The sequence below is a fragment of the Mytilus californianus genome, unplaced genomic scaffold, assembly GCF_021869535.1.
Source record: "Mytilus californianus isolate M0D057914Y unplaced genomic scaffold, xbMytCali1.0.p SCAF_3, whole genome shotgun sequence".
Taxonomy (NCBI): domain Eukaryota; kingdom Metazoa; phylum Mollusca; class Bivalvia; order Mytilida; family Mytilidae; genus Mytilus; species Mytilus californianus.
The window spans coordinates 37,852,904-37,865,797 of NW_026262679.1; the positions used below are offsets into that span (position 1 = coordinate 37,852,904).

General features: G+C 30.7%; 1 protein-coding gene across 1 annotated transcript; it reads right to left on the reverse strand.

Moving 5' to 3' along the window:
- Positions 1-704: 704 nt before the first annotated feature.
- LOC127734504 (insulin gene enhancer protein isl-1-like) lies at positions 705-6,286 on the reverse strand. Its single transcript, XM_052244409.1, has 7 exons — positions 6,132-6,286; positions 5,827-6,016; positions 5,155-5,465; positions 3,386-3,666; positions 1,835-2,011; positions 998-1,288; positions 705-769 (listed from the first exon to the last, which is right to left on the reverse strand). The coding sequence occupies exons 1-6, from the start codon at positions 6,169-6,171 to the stop codon at positions 1,070-1,072; spliced, it is 1,218 nt and encodes a 405-aa protein (XP_052100369.1). The 5' UTR covers positions 6,172-6,286; the 3' UTR covers positions 705-769; positions 998-1,069.
- Between the last annotated feature and the right edge of the window lie 6,608 nt (positions 6,287-12,894).

The following is a 12,894-nucleotide window of genomic DNA, read 5'->3' on the forward strand; positions in this document are numbered from 1 at the left end:
ATGACATGGTTCACAAAAGAAAGTACAATAAAATCAGTACATAAAAAGCACTAAATAGAAAAACAAAGAATATGGGGTATCCATCCATGACACAAAATCAGTACATGCACATCAAAATACACATATAAAGCAAAGGAACAGAGCTTGTATTGCTGTTCTTAACTCTATTGTTACTTAACTCTTATTAACTCTATAATACCGTTATAAGAGAGAGAGAGTACAATCAGACAATAAGGAATAGTACCGTACCTAATAATTCTTGCAGTTACATTGTACCAATATCAAGCTAACAAGGATTTGGGAGATTGAAAAGTGTCTGCAGACTTTGTTCTATTTTATTTACTTTGTTCTATTTTATTTACATAATATATGAATAAATGAAGATTTCGAGTATGTAATAAAAAAACATATTTTAGCAAACTGCAAATGTTGATAATTCCCTTGTCATAGGATGCTGCGGCAAAAAAAGTTGTGAATAAAAAATTGAAATTACTCTTTTGTCATGCACTTCACACGTCTTCCAGTGGTCGTATTTGCAACAGACGCAAGTTCAAACAGGTTAACCGTTCAATTTGTTTGCCTACCGTTGGATATCAGTTGTGCAAATTAATAGGAACTGTTTTAAAAGGTAACATTTATGTCACTTAAGATATATTTTCACCAACGATGCATTATGACTAAACTTAATTAATCCTAAAACTCACCTTCCTTAAGTACCAATTGTTTCCACCATTTTGCCATATAATCATAACCAACAAGAAGTATCAATCTGAAAAACGCATAAAAACATTGCATTTTGTCCATTTTTGCCTACTTCTTTCTCTTTTTTTGTAATTCAGTCGTGGTTTAATATGACTGTCTTGGAATCTCACAAATTTATAAAAAATGGACATAAATAAGTGCTAAACAAACAAAAACAAATGGAAAAAAGGAAAACACAAAGAAGAGATGAGATAAATTACAGATAGATCTTGCCTGTTAGTAGAATAAAACATACCGAAGTTCAGCCATACAGCTCTGTCTCTGAATCCATCCTACCACCCAGTAGGTACATTCAAGGCACACAAAATCATTGACTTAATGGACTAGATGACATTCTCGATTCGATGCTGTATTCCCGGCCATATGGACTGGACGACATTCTGGATTCGTGGTTATAGTCAGAATCAGAAAACTGCGTATTGCTGTCATAATCAGGATGGTTCCACACATATCCGTCGCTGTATCCTGTTCCATTAGGATGAAACGATGAGGAATTGTCAGATTCCATATTGTCAAAAGAATTCATCTGAAAACCGGAAACAGCATTACAATCAACAGCTGATGGCATATGCCATTGTGTTAAATATTCATCAATAATAACTAATGCATACCTGTATTAGTTCTATTATAATCTGCAAAATACTAGTTGTGGGTGAATTTTGTACTTAGAGTACTAAGTAAATTTCAATTCAATAATAAATAAAAACATATTCAATAACAATAACATTTTATATTATAGGTATATGATCCTAGTACTGCTGTAATGTTGCACAGCACAACTGTCTTTGATTGGGACTTAAACGTTTCAGTGTTTGTGTGGTTTAACAGTTTCCTTAATATCATTCTAGAGATTTTGTTCTTTTCTGTCCCGTCCACAGAATCATTTGACATACATCATTTAAATCATATCTGCACTCACATATACACATTTTGGAAATAATTAAAAGTTTATATATTGTATTTTAAATTATTTTATAGTCCTTTTTTCAGGTGTTATTCTTAGAATGAAATATTAACAAAATTATCTAGACACTGTGCCATGATTTCGGAAGCTCATATATAGTACACTTACCAGTTGTTGAAGAGGAGGCTCATCCATCTGATTTTTGATTCTGTATGTATTAAATGGCTGCCATTTCTGTTGATAACTCTGCACTTCTATTGGGTTCATTGGTATATGATTCTCATGTTTGACCGGACTTGACGCCACCATTGGTATTCCTTGTAAGGGCCCACAAAATCTTGCATTCTAAAAAGGGAATCAATGAAATGTCACTCTACAATCGATATCAATCTTATGTGGATTCTTGAAAATGACTAACTTCTATCATAGTCACTAAAATATTTTTTTATCAAATAACAAAACTTTTGGCCTTTCTATACTTTACTCTACAAATGACTTTTTTTCTAAATTGAAAGATCAATTAAACCTTCTCATAATAAATTGTTTCTTCTATAAAAATGGGAAATGCAAATAAAAAAATTTCTTTGGTGGTCGAAAGAAAGTAATACTTTGTTTAAAAGAACCAGACTTTTCTAAAGACGCCAATGCAGACATTATCGAAATACCGGTAGTTTTAATCGATAACATATATGTAAGAATAAGGGGATGTGTTATGTTGGCCAATGAAACAAATATCCCTATCCATAAAGACCAAAGGATATATATTCAGTTTTATAGTTTTCCATGCCAATAGATTGTCAGTTCCAATCAATACTACAGTGCACTTTTACTAAAATAGTAAAACTAATAACTATATACCATTTTACTTATATAAATCAGATTAAAATTTTTAAAAAGTCTATAAAAAGAAAAGAAATAAAAACATCCAGAAAACATTACTTTCACTACAGGTGTGGATACTATACAAATACATCTCAGTGAACTTTATATCAACTTCACTTCACAAGACAAGAAAGTCTACGTTAATCTTTATATCGACTAAAATAAGGGTCTACGAATAAAGGGTCAGTATTTCCATTGGGGAATATCCCATCTGACCAAGCCTAAAACGTTAACGTGTCTCAAGTTGAAGCAATATACCAAAGCATGTTCTCATTATAACGATTCACACGCAAGGTTTGTGAAGAAGAAGAACTAAATAATCCATCTACAAGTTTAATGGACAAAATCGTGAAATGGTCCCACTGTCTCAACTTACTAGAGGCATGCCTACTGTGTCATAGACCCGACATATCCACTATTGTCCATTTTACATTATTTACAGTTTTGTCATGTAACCAAGGGTTACCCATGTAAATTAGGTGACTTAGAATTGCATTACCCTGCCGACGCACCTTATCTCATTCCGCTAATATTCACCGATTCCGGTCGTTTTCACTCCCAAATTTGTATTTCTTTGTCTAAACTTTTGGTATTTGATCTGAAATCTGCCAACTTCCCTCATATCCAAAAGCTGTGTATAGATATCAATTTTAATTTACCTTGTGTACTTTTGTCCTTGTTATTTGCTTAGTATTATATCATTGTGTGCATTTCTTGTATGATTGTGTGTAATTCTAATTTGAATGCATGTTTGTTTTGTTGAACGTCAAACACATATCCACATCTTTAAAAACTTGATCAATAAGTTTCTTCACCAAACCAAACAAAATTTTGTACCTTTTCTTGTTGTTGCTGTTGTTGTTGTTGTTGTTGTTTTGACAGAATGCTCCGTTTGTTGTCCTTACAGCGTTTGTTTTGGAACCAAACTCGGATCACACGAGGACTCAAATTTGTCATTTCAACAAGTTGTTCTTTCATTAAAGCATCTGGTCGAGGATTTGCATTATACCAGGTGCATAAAGTGTGAAGCTGTTTTTCATTGAGTACAGTCCGTCCACGTGTCGGCTTTTGATCTGATTTTCGTCGAGATTCACCATTTTTGCTTTTATCTTTATTTCCTGTGAATCATATAAATCAATGATTTATCAGTGTATATTTATTGCCTTATTATTACCGATAAAACAAACCCATTTATGTAATAAAAATTACAGACAAGATTCGTTTTCTCAGAGTTTTAGCGTTTTCTGTTTTTTTTTTTATTATTATTATCATAACTAAAAAACACAGTTACTTCGGCACACTTATACACTTAGATTTTCGCTACCTTCAAGTATATCTTACCAGGTTTAACATGCTTATTCTAAAAAAAGATTTTTTCTCACATTCAAGAATAACAAAAATCGATTTGAATTTTATTCTACTTTAGTTAATTTTGATTCACATTTTTTGAAAGTATATTCTTTTATGAAAATAAATTTCAGTATACATGTATTTTTAATTAAGATTATACGCATTATATTTGTAATAATGAATTAATTGAAATTAAGATACATTTAAATGCAGATTGTTATTTTATAGCTTTTCCTCAATCGAACTAAGGTCCTTGGAGATGTCACCTTTGATCATTTTTATAGGATTCCACTATTTAATTGTTTTAATTATTTACAAAAATTGTTACAGTCAACCATAAATACTCAGTTAAAACAAAATATGCATGAAACAGAATTTTAGATTTGATCTTATTTATCATATTAATAGCTATGTCCCACTTAAATCAGTAATTTTATAAAAACTGTCGGCGCTTACTGGAGTGAAAACAAATAAGCACTATCGATTATCATTTTCATCGATTTCTTTTTCGAATTCTGTACAGTGATATCAACAACTCTAACATTTAAACATGAAGAGATAAACATCAAAAACTCATTATTGGGATTTTTCCATTGATTTTAATTGTCATTTTGCTAGCGTTAAAAAGACAAATTACTTCTCGTATTTGTTAAATTATAAATATAAAAAACAAATAAAACTGATAGTTTTTTCCTGATTTATACAAATTTCCCCATGGTTCCCGGTTTTAAATAAAATATTCTGTTTGTTCATAATACAGCAAATTATCAATTTTTTTAAATATAAAATTTAAAAAGTCTAAAATATCAATTTTTATGTGAAGTGAGAAATCTGTTGCATAACATTAATACCGAATTAATTTAATGCATCAAAGACGCAAATCAAACATTTATTTCTCATCAGTTTTCATTGTAACCAAATATTTGATGTTATAATACGAAAGTACAAAAAGTTTTACAGTAAAGTAAAGAAAAAAAGAAACTATAATATTTGTAACCAATTAAACGGTTAAAAATCATGTTACAGATTTCAAATTATTTGAACTAATGATAATAAATAACGCGTTTTTATACCACGGTGAGGCAATTAACGTCAAAAGATTACTGGCATTTCAGTCTATAAATGTTCCTGTCATGTTCATACAAAAAAAGTAATCAGACATTTATATTTGTCGCGTTTAAATTATTTTACTTGTTGTTATTTGAATATTAAGATATTGATGCACTTTTATCCAAATATATTTGTTTTACTTGTACCTTTATTTTTATGTAAACCGTTTTCTCTTTTTTCTTTTGCATTTTCATTGGTTTTCACTGTGTGTTCCTCCGCTTCTATTTTGATGTCTTCAACTTCTAATGCCGGGTTCATATCAATATCACTAACTTCATGGTCTTCTTTACAAAACAATTCGTTGTCTTTGAGTGCAAATTCATCCCCAGGAATAAGCTGGCGACGGCAAGCAACACAATGAAAACAGTCTATATGATAAAGATTATCCTTTGCTCTCATAACGAAGTCATTTCTACTACAAGCTTTGTGGCATTTAGAACATTTGGCACCAAATAACCTAAAGATAAAATTGGTTAATGTTATTGTTTGTTAAATGCTTTAAACAACACTTTTCTCAAAGATATAGTCTTGAGATATTTTCATGCATATATCGTTGGTTCAATTCTCTATCATGCATAATCATAGATAATTGAAAAAGTATACTAAAATTTCATGGATTACGCAAAATTAATTTTAAAACATTACTTTTCTACACTTTTAAAACATCCTATTTCCTAAACTTTGAAAAAAATAAAATAAACTAATAAAATTCATAATTCCGGGACTATAAAATTAAATGGTTTTAATTAAATCAAATTCTTGTTCCATTTTATTCACTCATTATTTCTATAATAAATATTAGATATTTTATTACTTGCCTTGCGTAGTCTTTACGACAGTATGTTTTCCCGTCTCTTACAAAACAAGTACAGCTTTCATCCAAATACTGACTACAGTCCACACATTTTAGGCACGATGCATGCCACTCTAAATCCGGTGCCACTTTCAAGATAAACTGGTCGTGTATCTGTGAGCCGCAACCAACACAGATTGAAATTTTCCTATTTGCTAAAAGGTAAAAAATAAAAAAATAGTATTGCTATTTTTGTTTAACGTATTCAATGTATACTTCATCTTACTAGTATGTATCCAATATAATAATAAATTGGTATATCAAACTTACTGTTGCCGATGGACTGTGGCTGTTGTGCATCCGCTGTCATTTTGAATACTTAAAATGAAAAGTATTTTAATTACTTGTTTTGTAAATAAATAGACAAAACAACCTTTAAAACGAGAAAATAACGCCTTATCTATGATATATCGGTTTGAATGATTACCACAAGAGATCCTACTTTGTCATCTCTATTTTGATTGGCTCATGTACTAGCTGCAATCAGTATACACAACTGGTCGATTTGACAAGGGGCGTATCAGTAATTCTGTTGATGTAAAGGAGAAGTGTAGTTTTTAATGAAGACTAAGAAAGATAACCGCGTTTAAACTTTATAACCATTTCGTTTACTTTTTCGTTCTATGCTTATTACCAACTCTCCCATTTGTCGATGAATGGTTAAGTTTGTATGTATATTGAGTATCATATTATCTAATGATATTCTAGAGAAAAAAGAAATAAATAAAAAAAAACACTTTATAAATTTAGTGAGTCCGAAGCGCTTTTCTGGATTAGCCTTCATCAGAAACGTTCAAACCCAAAATATCGAAAGTCAAGGATGAGTGAATACTTCAAAAATGACAAAAGGGGACTTAAAAGAATAGCCAACCACCTAAGATTAACTTTGCATGAGGGAGTTTGAACCTTAGTTTCCTAATAGTTTCTAAATTTATCAAAGGGGAATTTAAGAATTATATACCTTATAAATCATGTCAGTACTGGAGCACTGTCTTAATTGTGTTAATTGCTAGTGTGTTTTAATCTGGGACTATTATACAATTAGTATAATAGTCCCAGTTTTAATTCAGCTTGCAACAATAGGTGAAGTTTGTTGATCATAGGCGATATATGGTATGGAAAAGTCCAAATGTTTGATTTTAGCTGGCCGTTCTGCTATGGGCTTTTTGTACTGTTGTCTTGACCACAGGATGAAAAGCAAACATCAGTGAATAAATCAATATGAGGGTTTGGCATATTTGTCTTTTGAAAAAGACTATATATTGTTGACGCAAAGGTTTAAGCCAGAATCCCTTTTACAGTAAATTATGAAGATGGAATCTGTAAGTGTGCGTTGCTATTTATATATTTTTTTTGTAGTCATATTTTACCGATGCCGGAAGTTTTTTGTCTATGCGCGAGAACATTTACAAAGAGTAACATACAGCTTGAAATTATCCATAAAATCTACGACCGACACATGTTCCAGATAATCTGACTTAACACAGACAGAAAATGTACAGTTGTTAAACCAGTTTAACGTTCGCAAAAGCCTCACCTTAAGCATATCTTTACAAAATAAGGAGATGTGGTAAAATAGTATGCTTCAAAGTCATCTATTATATATGACTTTAACGGTAAGACCAACAAATCACAGGCACAACGAGACACAAGCAACTAGATTTGCGTCCCGTGAATACTCAATTACTCTATGTCCGATTACACACATCTCACTAAACACAAGTCATGTTTATACAACGGCTCAAAACTACAGCTCAGTAAAGGAGAAATGAAGAGTTTGTGAATGATAACAACTTGGCTTATATATAACTATTGGGCGGTGTAGAGAAAAATCCAAATATCTGACAAAGCTTGTTGTTTGGGCCAAAACAATTGTCTCCATGCTCCATGTACAGAGATCGATTCCAAAGAATACTCAAACATTGCAAACACACTTGTGTCATGGTATTGCATAGTATGTAACGCACAATATCGTTATGTTTGACCTGATTTTTTTCAGCTGGTAGCAACATTTATTCAGTACTGTTGAAATTCACATCAATCAACAGCGACATAAATCTAAGCATAACATCTGCAATGAACTCAAGTATTGGTGACCCTCAGCTTCACTAAAACGCATAGATAATTAAATGTAGAACCAACAGCAAAACAACAAGAAATCACAAACAACAAGAAATCACAAACAAGAAATCACATACAAGAAATCACAAACAACAAGATATCACAAACAACAAGATATCACAAACAACTAGAAATCACAAACAACAAGAAATCACAAACAACAAGATATCACAAACAACAAGAAAGCACAAACAACAAGAAATCACAAACAACAAGATAGCACAAACAACAAGAAAGCACAAACAACAAGATATCACAAACAACAAGAAAGCACAAACAACAAGAAAGCACAAACAACAAGATAGCACAAACAACAAGAAATCACAAACAAAAAGATATCACAAACAACAAGAAATCACAAACAACAAAAAATCACAAACAAGAAATCACAAACAACAAGAAATCACAAACAAGAAATCACAAACAAGAAATCACATACAACAAGAAATCACAAACAAGAAATCACAAACAAGAAATCACATACAACAAGAAATCACAAACAACAAGAAATCACAAAAAAGAAATCACAAACAACAAGAAATCACAAAAAACTAGAGATCACAAACAACAAGAAATCACAAACAACAAGAAATCACAAACAAGAAATCCAATACAACAAGAAATCACAAACAACAAGAAATCACAAACAACAAGAAATCACAAACAACTAGAAATCACAAACAAGAAATCACATATAACAAGAAATCACAAACAACAAGAAATCACAAACAAGAAATCACAAGCAACAAGAAATCACAAACAACTAGAGACCACAAACAAGAAGAAATCACAAACAACAAGAAATCACAAACAACCAGAAATCACAAACAACAAGAAATCACAAACAACTAGAGATCACAAACAACAAGAAATCACAAACAACAAGAAATCACAAACAAGAAATCACAAAAAACAAGAAATCACAAACAACAAGAAATCACAAACAACTAGAGATCACAAACAACTAGGTATCATCACAAACAAGAAATCACAAACAACAAGAAATCACAAATAACAAGAAATCACAAACAACAAGATATCACAAACAACTAGAAATCACAAACAACAAGAAATCACAAACAACTAGATATCACAAATAACAAGAAATCACAAACAACAAGAAATCACAAACAAGAAATCACAAATAACAAGAAATCACAAACAAGAAATAACAAACAACTAGATATCACAAACAACAAGAAATCACAAACAACAAGAAATCACAAATAACAAGAAATCACAAACAAGAAATCACAAACAACAAGAAATCACAAACAACTAGAAATCACAAACAAGAAATCACATACAACAAGAAATCACAAACAACAAGAAATCACAAACAACAAGAAATCACAAACAACTAGAAATCACAAACAAGAAATCACATACAACAAGAAATCACAAACAACAAGAATCACAAACAAGAAATCACAAACAACAAGAAATCACAAACAAGAAATCACAAACAACAAGAAATCACAAACAAGAAATCACAAACACCATGAAATCACAAACAACAAATCACAAACAACAAGAAATCACAAACAACTAGAGATCACAAACAACTAGATATCACACACAACAAGAAATCACAAATAACAAGAAATCACAAACAACAAGATATCACAAACAACAAGATATCACAAACAACTAGAAATCACAAACAACAAGATATCACAAACAACAAGAAATCACAAACAAGAAATCACAAACAACAAGAAATCACAAACAAGAAATCACAAACAAGAAATCACATACAACAAGAAATCACTAACAAGAAATCACAAACAAGAAATCACATACAACAAGAAATCACAAACAACAAGAAATCACAAAAAAGAAATCACAAACAACAAGAAATCACAAAAAACTAGAGATCACAAACAACAAGAAATCACAAACAACAAGAAATCACAAACAAGAAATCACATACAACAAGAAATCACAAACAACAAGAAATCACAAACAAAAAGATATCACAAACAACAAGAAATCACAAACAACAAAAAATCACAAACAAGAAATCACAAACAACAAGAAATCACAAACAAGAAATCACAAACAAGAAATCACATACAACAAGAAATCACAAACAAGAAATCACAAACAAGAAATCACATACAACAAGAAATCACAAACAACAAGAAATCACAAAAAAGAAATCACAAACAACAAGAAATCACAAAAAACTAGAGATCACAAACAACAAGAAATCACAAACAACAAGAAATCACAAACAAGAAATCCAATACAACAAGAAATCACAAACAACAAGAAATCACAAACAACAAGAAATCACAAACAACTAGAAATCACAAACAAGAAATCACATATAACAAGAAATCACAAACAACAAGAAATCACAAACAAGAAATCACAAGCAACAAGAAATCACAAACAACTAGAGACCACAAACAAGAAGAAATCACAAACAACAAGAAATCACAAACAACCAGAAATCACAAACAACAAGAAATCACAAACAACTAGAGATCACAAACAACAAGAAATCACAAACAACAAGAAATCACAAACAAGAAATCACAAAAAACAAGAAATCACAAACAACAAGAAATCACAAACAACAAGAAATCACAAACAACTAGAGATCACAAACAACTAGGTATCATCACAAACAAGAAATCACAAACAACAAGAAATCACAAATAACAAGAAATCACAAACAACAAGATATCACAAACAACTAGAAATCACAAACAACAAGAAATCACAAACAACTAGATATCACAAATAACAAGAAATCACAAACAACAAGAAATCACAAACAAGAAATCACAAATAACAAGAAATCACAAACAAGAAATAACAAACAACTAGATATCACAAACAACAAGAAATCACAAACAACAAGAAATCACAAATAACAAGAAATCACAAACAAGAAATCACAAACAACAAGAAATCACAAACAACTAGAAATCACAAACAAGAAATCACATACAACAAGAAATCACAAACAACAAGAAATCACAAACAACAAGAAATCACAAATAACAAGAAATCACAAACAAGAAATCACAAACAACAAGAAATCACAAACAACTAGAAATCACAAACAAGAAATCACATACAACAAGAAATCACAAACAACAAGAATCACAAACAAGAAATCACAAACAACAAGAAATCACAAACAAGAAATCACAAACAACAAGAAATCACAAACAAGAAATCACAAACACCAAGAAATCACAAACAACAAATCACAAACAACAAGAAATCACAAACAACTAGAGATCACAAACAACTAGATATCACACACAACAAGAAATCACAAATAACAAGAAATCACAAACAACAAGATATCACAAACAACAAGATATCACAAACAACTAGAAATCACAAACAACAAGATATCACAAACAACAAGAAATCACAAACAAGAAATCACAAACAACAAGAAATCACAAACAAGAAATCACAAACAAGAAATCACATACAACAAGAAATCACTAACAAGAAATCACAAACAAGAAATCACATACAACAAGAAATCACAAACAACAAGAAATCACAAAAAAGAAATCACAAACAACAAGAAATCACAAAAAACTAGAGATCACAAACAACAAGAAATCACAAACAACAAGAAATCACAAACAAGAAATCACATACAACAAGAAATCACAAACAACAAGAAATCACAAACAAGAAATCACAAACAACAAGAAATCACAAACAACTAGAAATCACAAACAAGAAATCACATACAACAAGAAATCACAAACAACAAGAAATCACAAACAAGAAATCACAAACAACAAGAAATCACAAACAACTAGAGACCACAAACAACAAGAAATCACAAACAAGAAGAAATCACAAACAAGAAATCACAAACAACAAGAAATCACAAACAACAAATCACAAACAACAAGAAATCACAAACAACTAGATATCACAAATAACAAGAAATCACAAACAACAAGAAATCACAAACAAGAAATCACAAATAACAAGAAATCACAAACAAGAAATAACAAACAACTAGATATCACAAACAACAAGAAATCACAAACAACAAGAAATCACAAACAAGAAATCACAAACAACAAGAAATCACAAATAACAAGAAATCACAAACAAGAAATCAGAAACAACAAGAAATAACAAACAACTAGATATCACAAACAACAAGAAATCACAAACAACAAGAAATCACAAACAACAAGAAATCACAAATAACAAGAAATCACAAACAAGAAATCACAAACAACTAAGAGTATTAGTAATCAACTTCCAAAGCGTTAAGAACAAAAGAAATGATCTCCAGGTTACTAGTATGCTGGCCACGATCAGATATTATTCTAGGGACAGAAACGTGATTCAGTGACAAGACCAACACAAACAAAATCTTCCCGCAGAAATTGTTAATGATGGTATATGCAGGGACCACAAAATAGACATCCTAGATTGAGTTCTAAAACAACTAGAGGCTATAAAAAGTCTTTGTCGTTCATCTAGGTCTATGTGCATCTTCAACAATGGACTCTCGCCAACACTGTGCACTAGACTAGAATTCATGACAAAAATCTCTTTTTTGTTGATCTTGTATTGCTGGTAATTTTTTGTTTACATTTCTGCCTGAAAAAAAAGGATAATTTAAGGGCAATCGCCACTTCTAAGAGTCTACTAACGATTTCGGAAAATTTGACTTGTTTGTAGATCTTTTCTTTCTTATCTTGCGGATCATTTTTGTATTTAAAGTGTCTATATATCTATTATAGTTTTCAAGATAATAGGCAAAACTCTAAAAATGTGTAGAAATCGTCATTAAAGAGCAATAACTCAAATAAGGAGTCGACTGAAGATTTCAGCCATCTCGACTTATTACAATCTAATTAAAATGTGGAACTCGGATTTCGTAAATCCGATTTCTTTATTTTAATAA

Coding starts and splice junctions, on each gene's coding strand:
- LOC127734504 (XM_052244409.1), bottom strand. CDS start 6,171: ATGACAGCGGATGCACAACAGCCACAGTCCATCGGCAACA. Junction 6,017..6,131: donor GCCACAGTCCATCGGCAACA/GTAAGTTTGATA, acceptor TTTACCTTTTAG/CAAATAGGAAAATTTCAATC. Junction 5,466..5,826: donor TGTCGTAAAGACTACGCAAG/GCAAGTAATAAA, acceptor TTTTATCTTTAG/GTTATTTGGTGCCAAATGTT.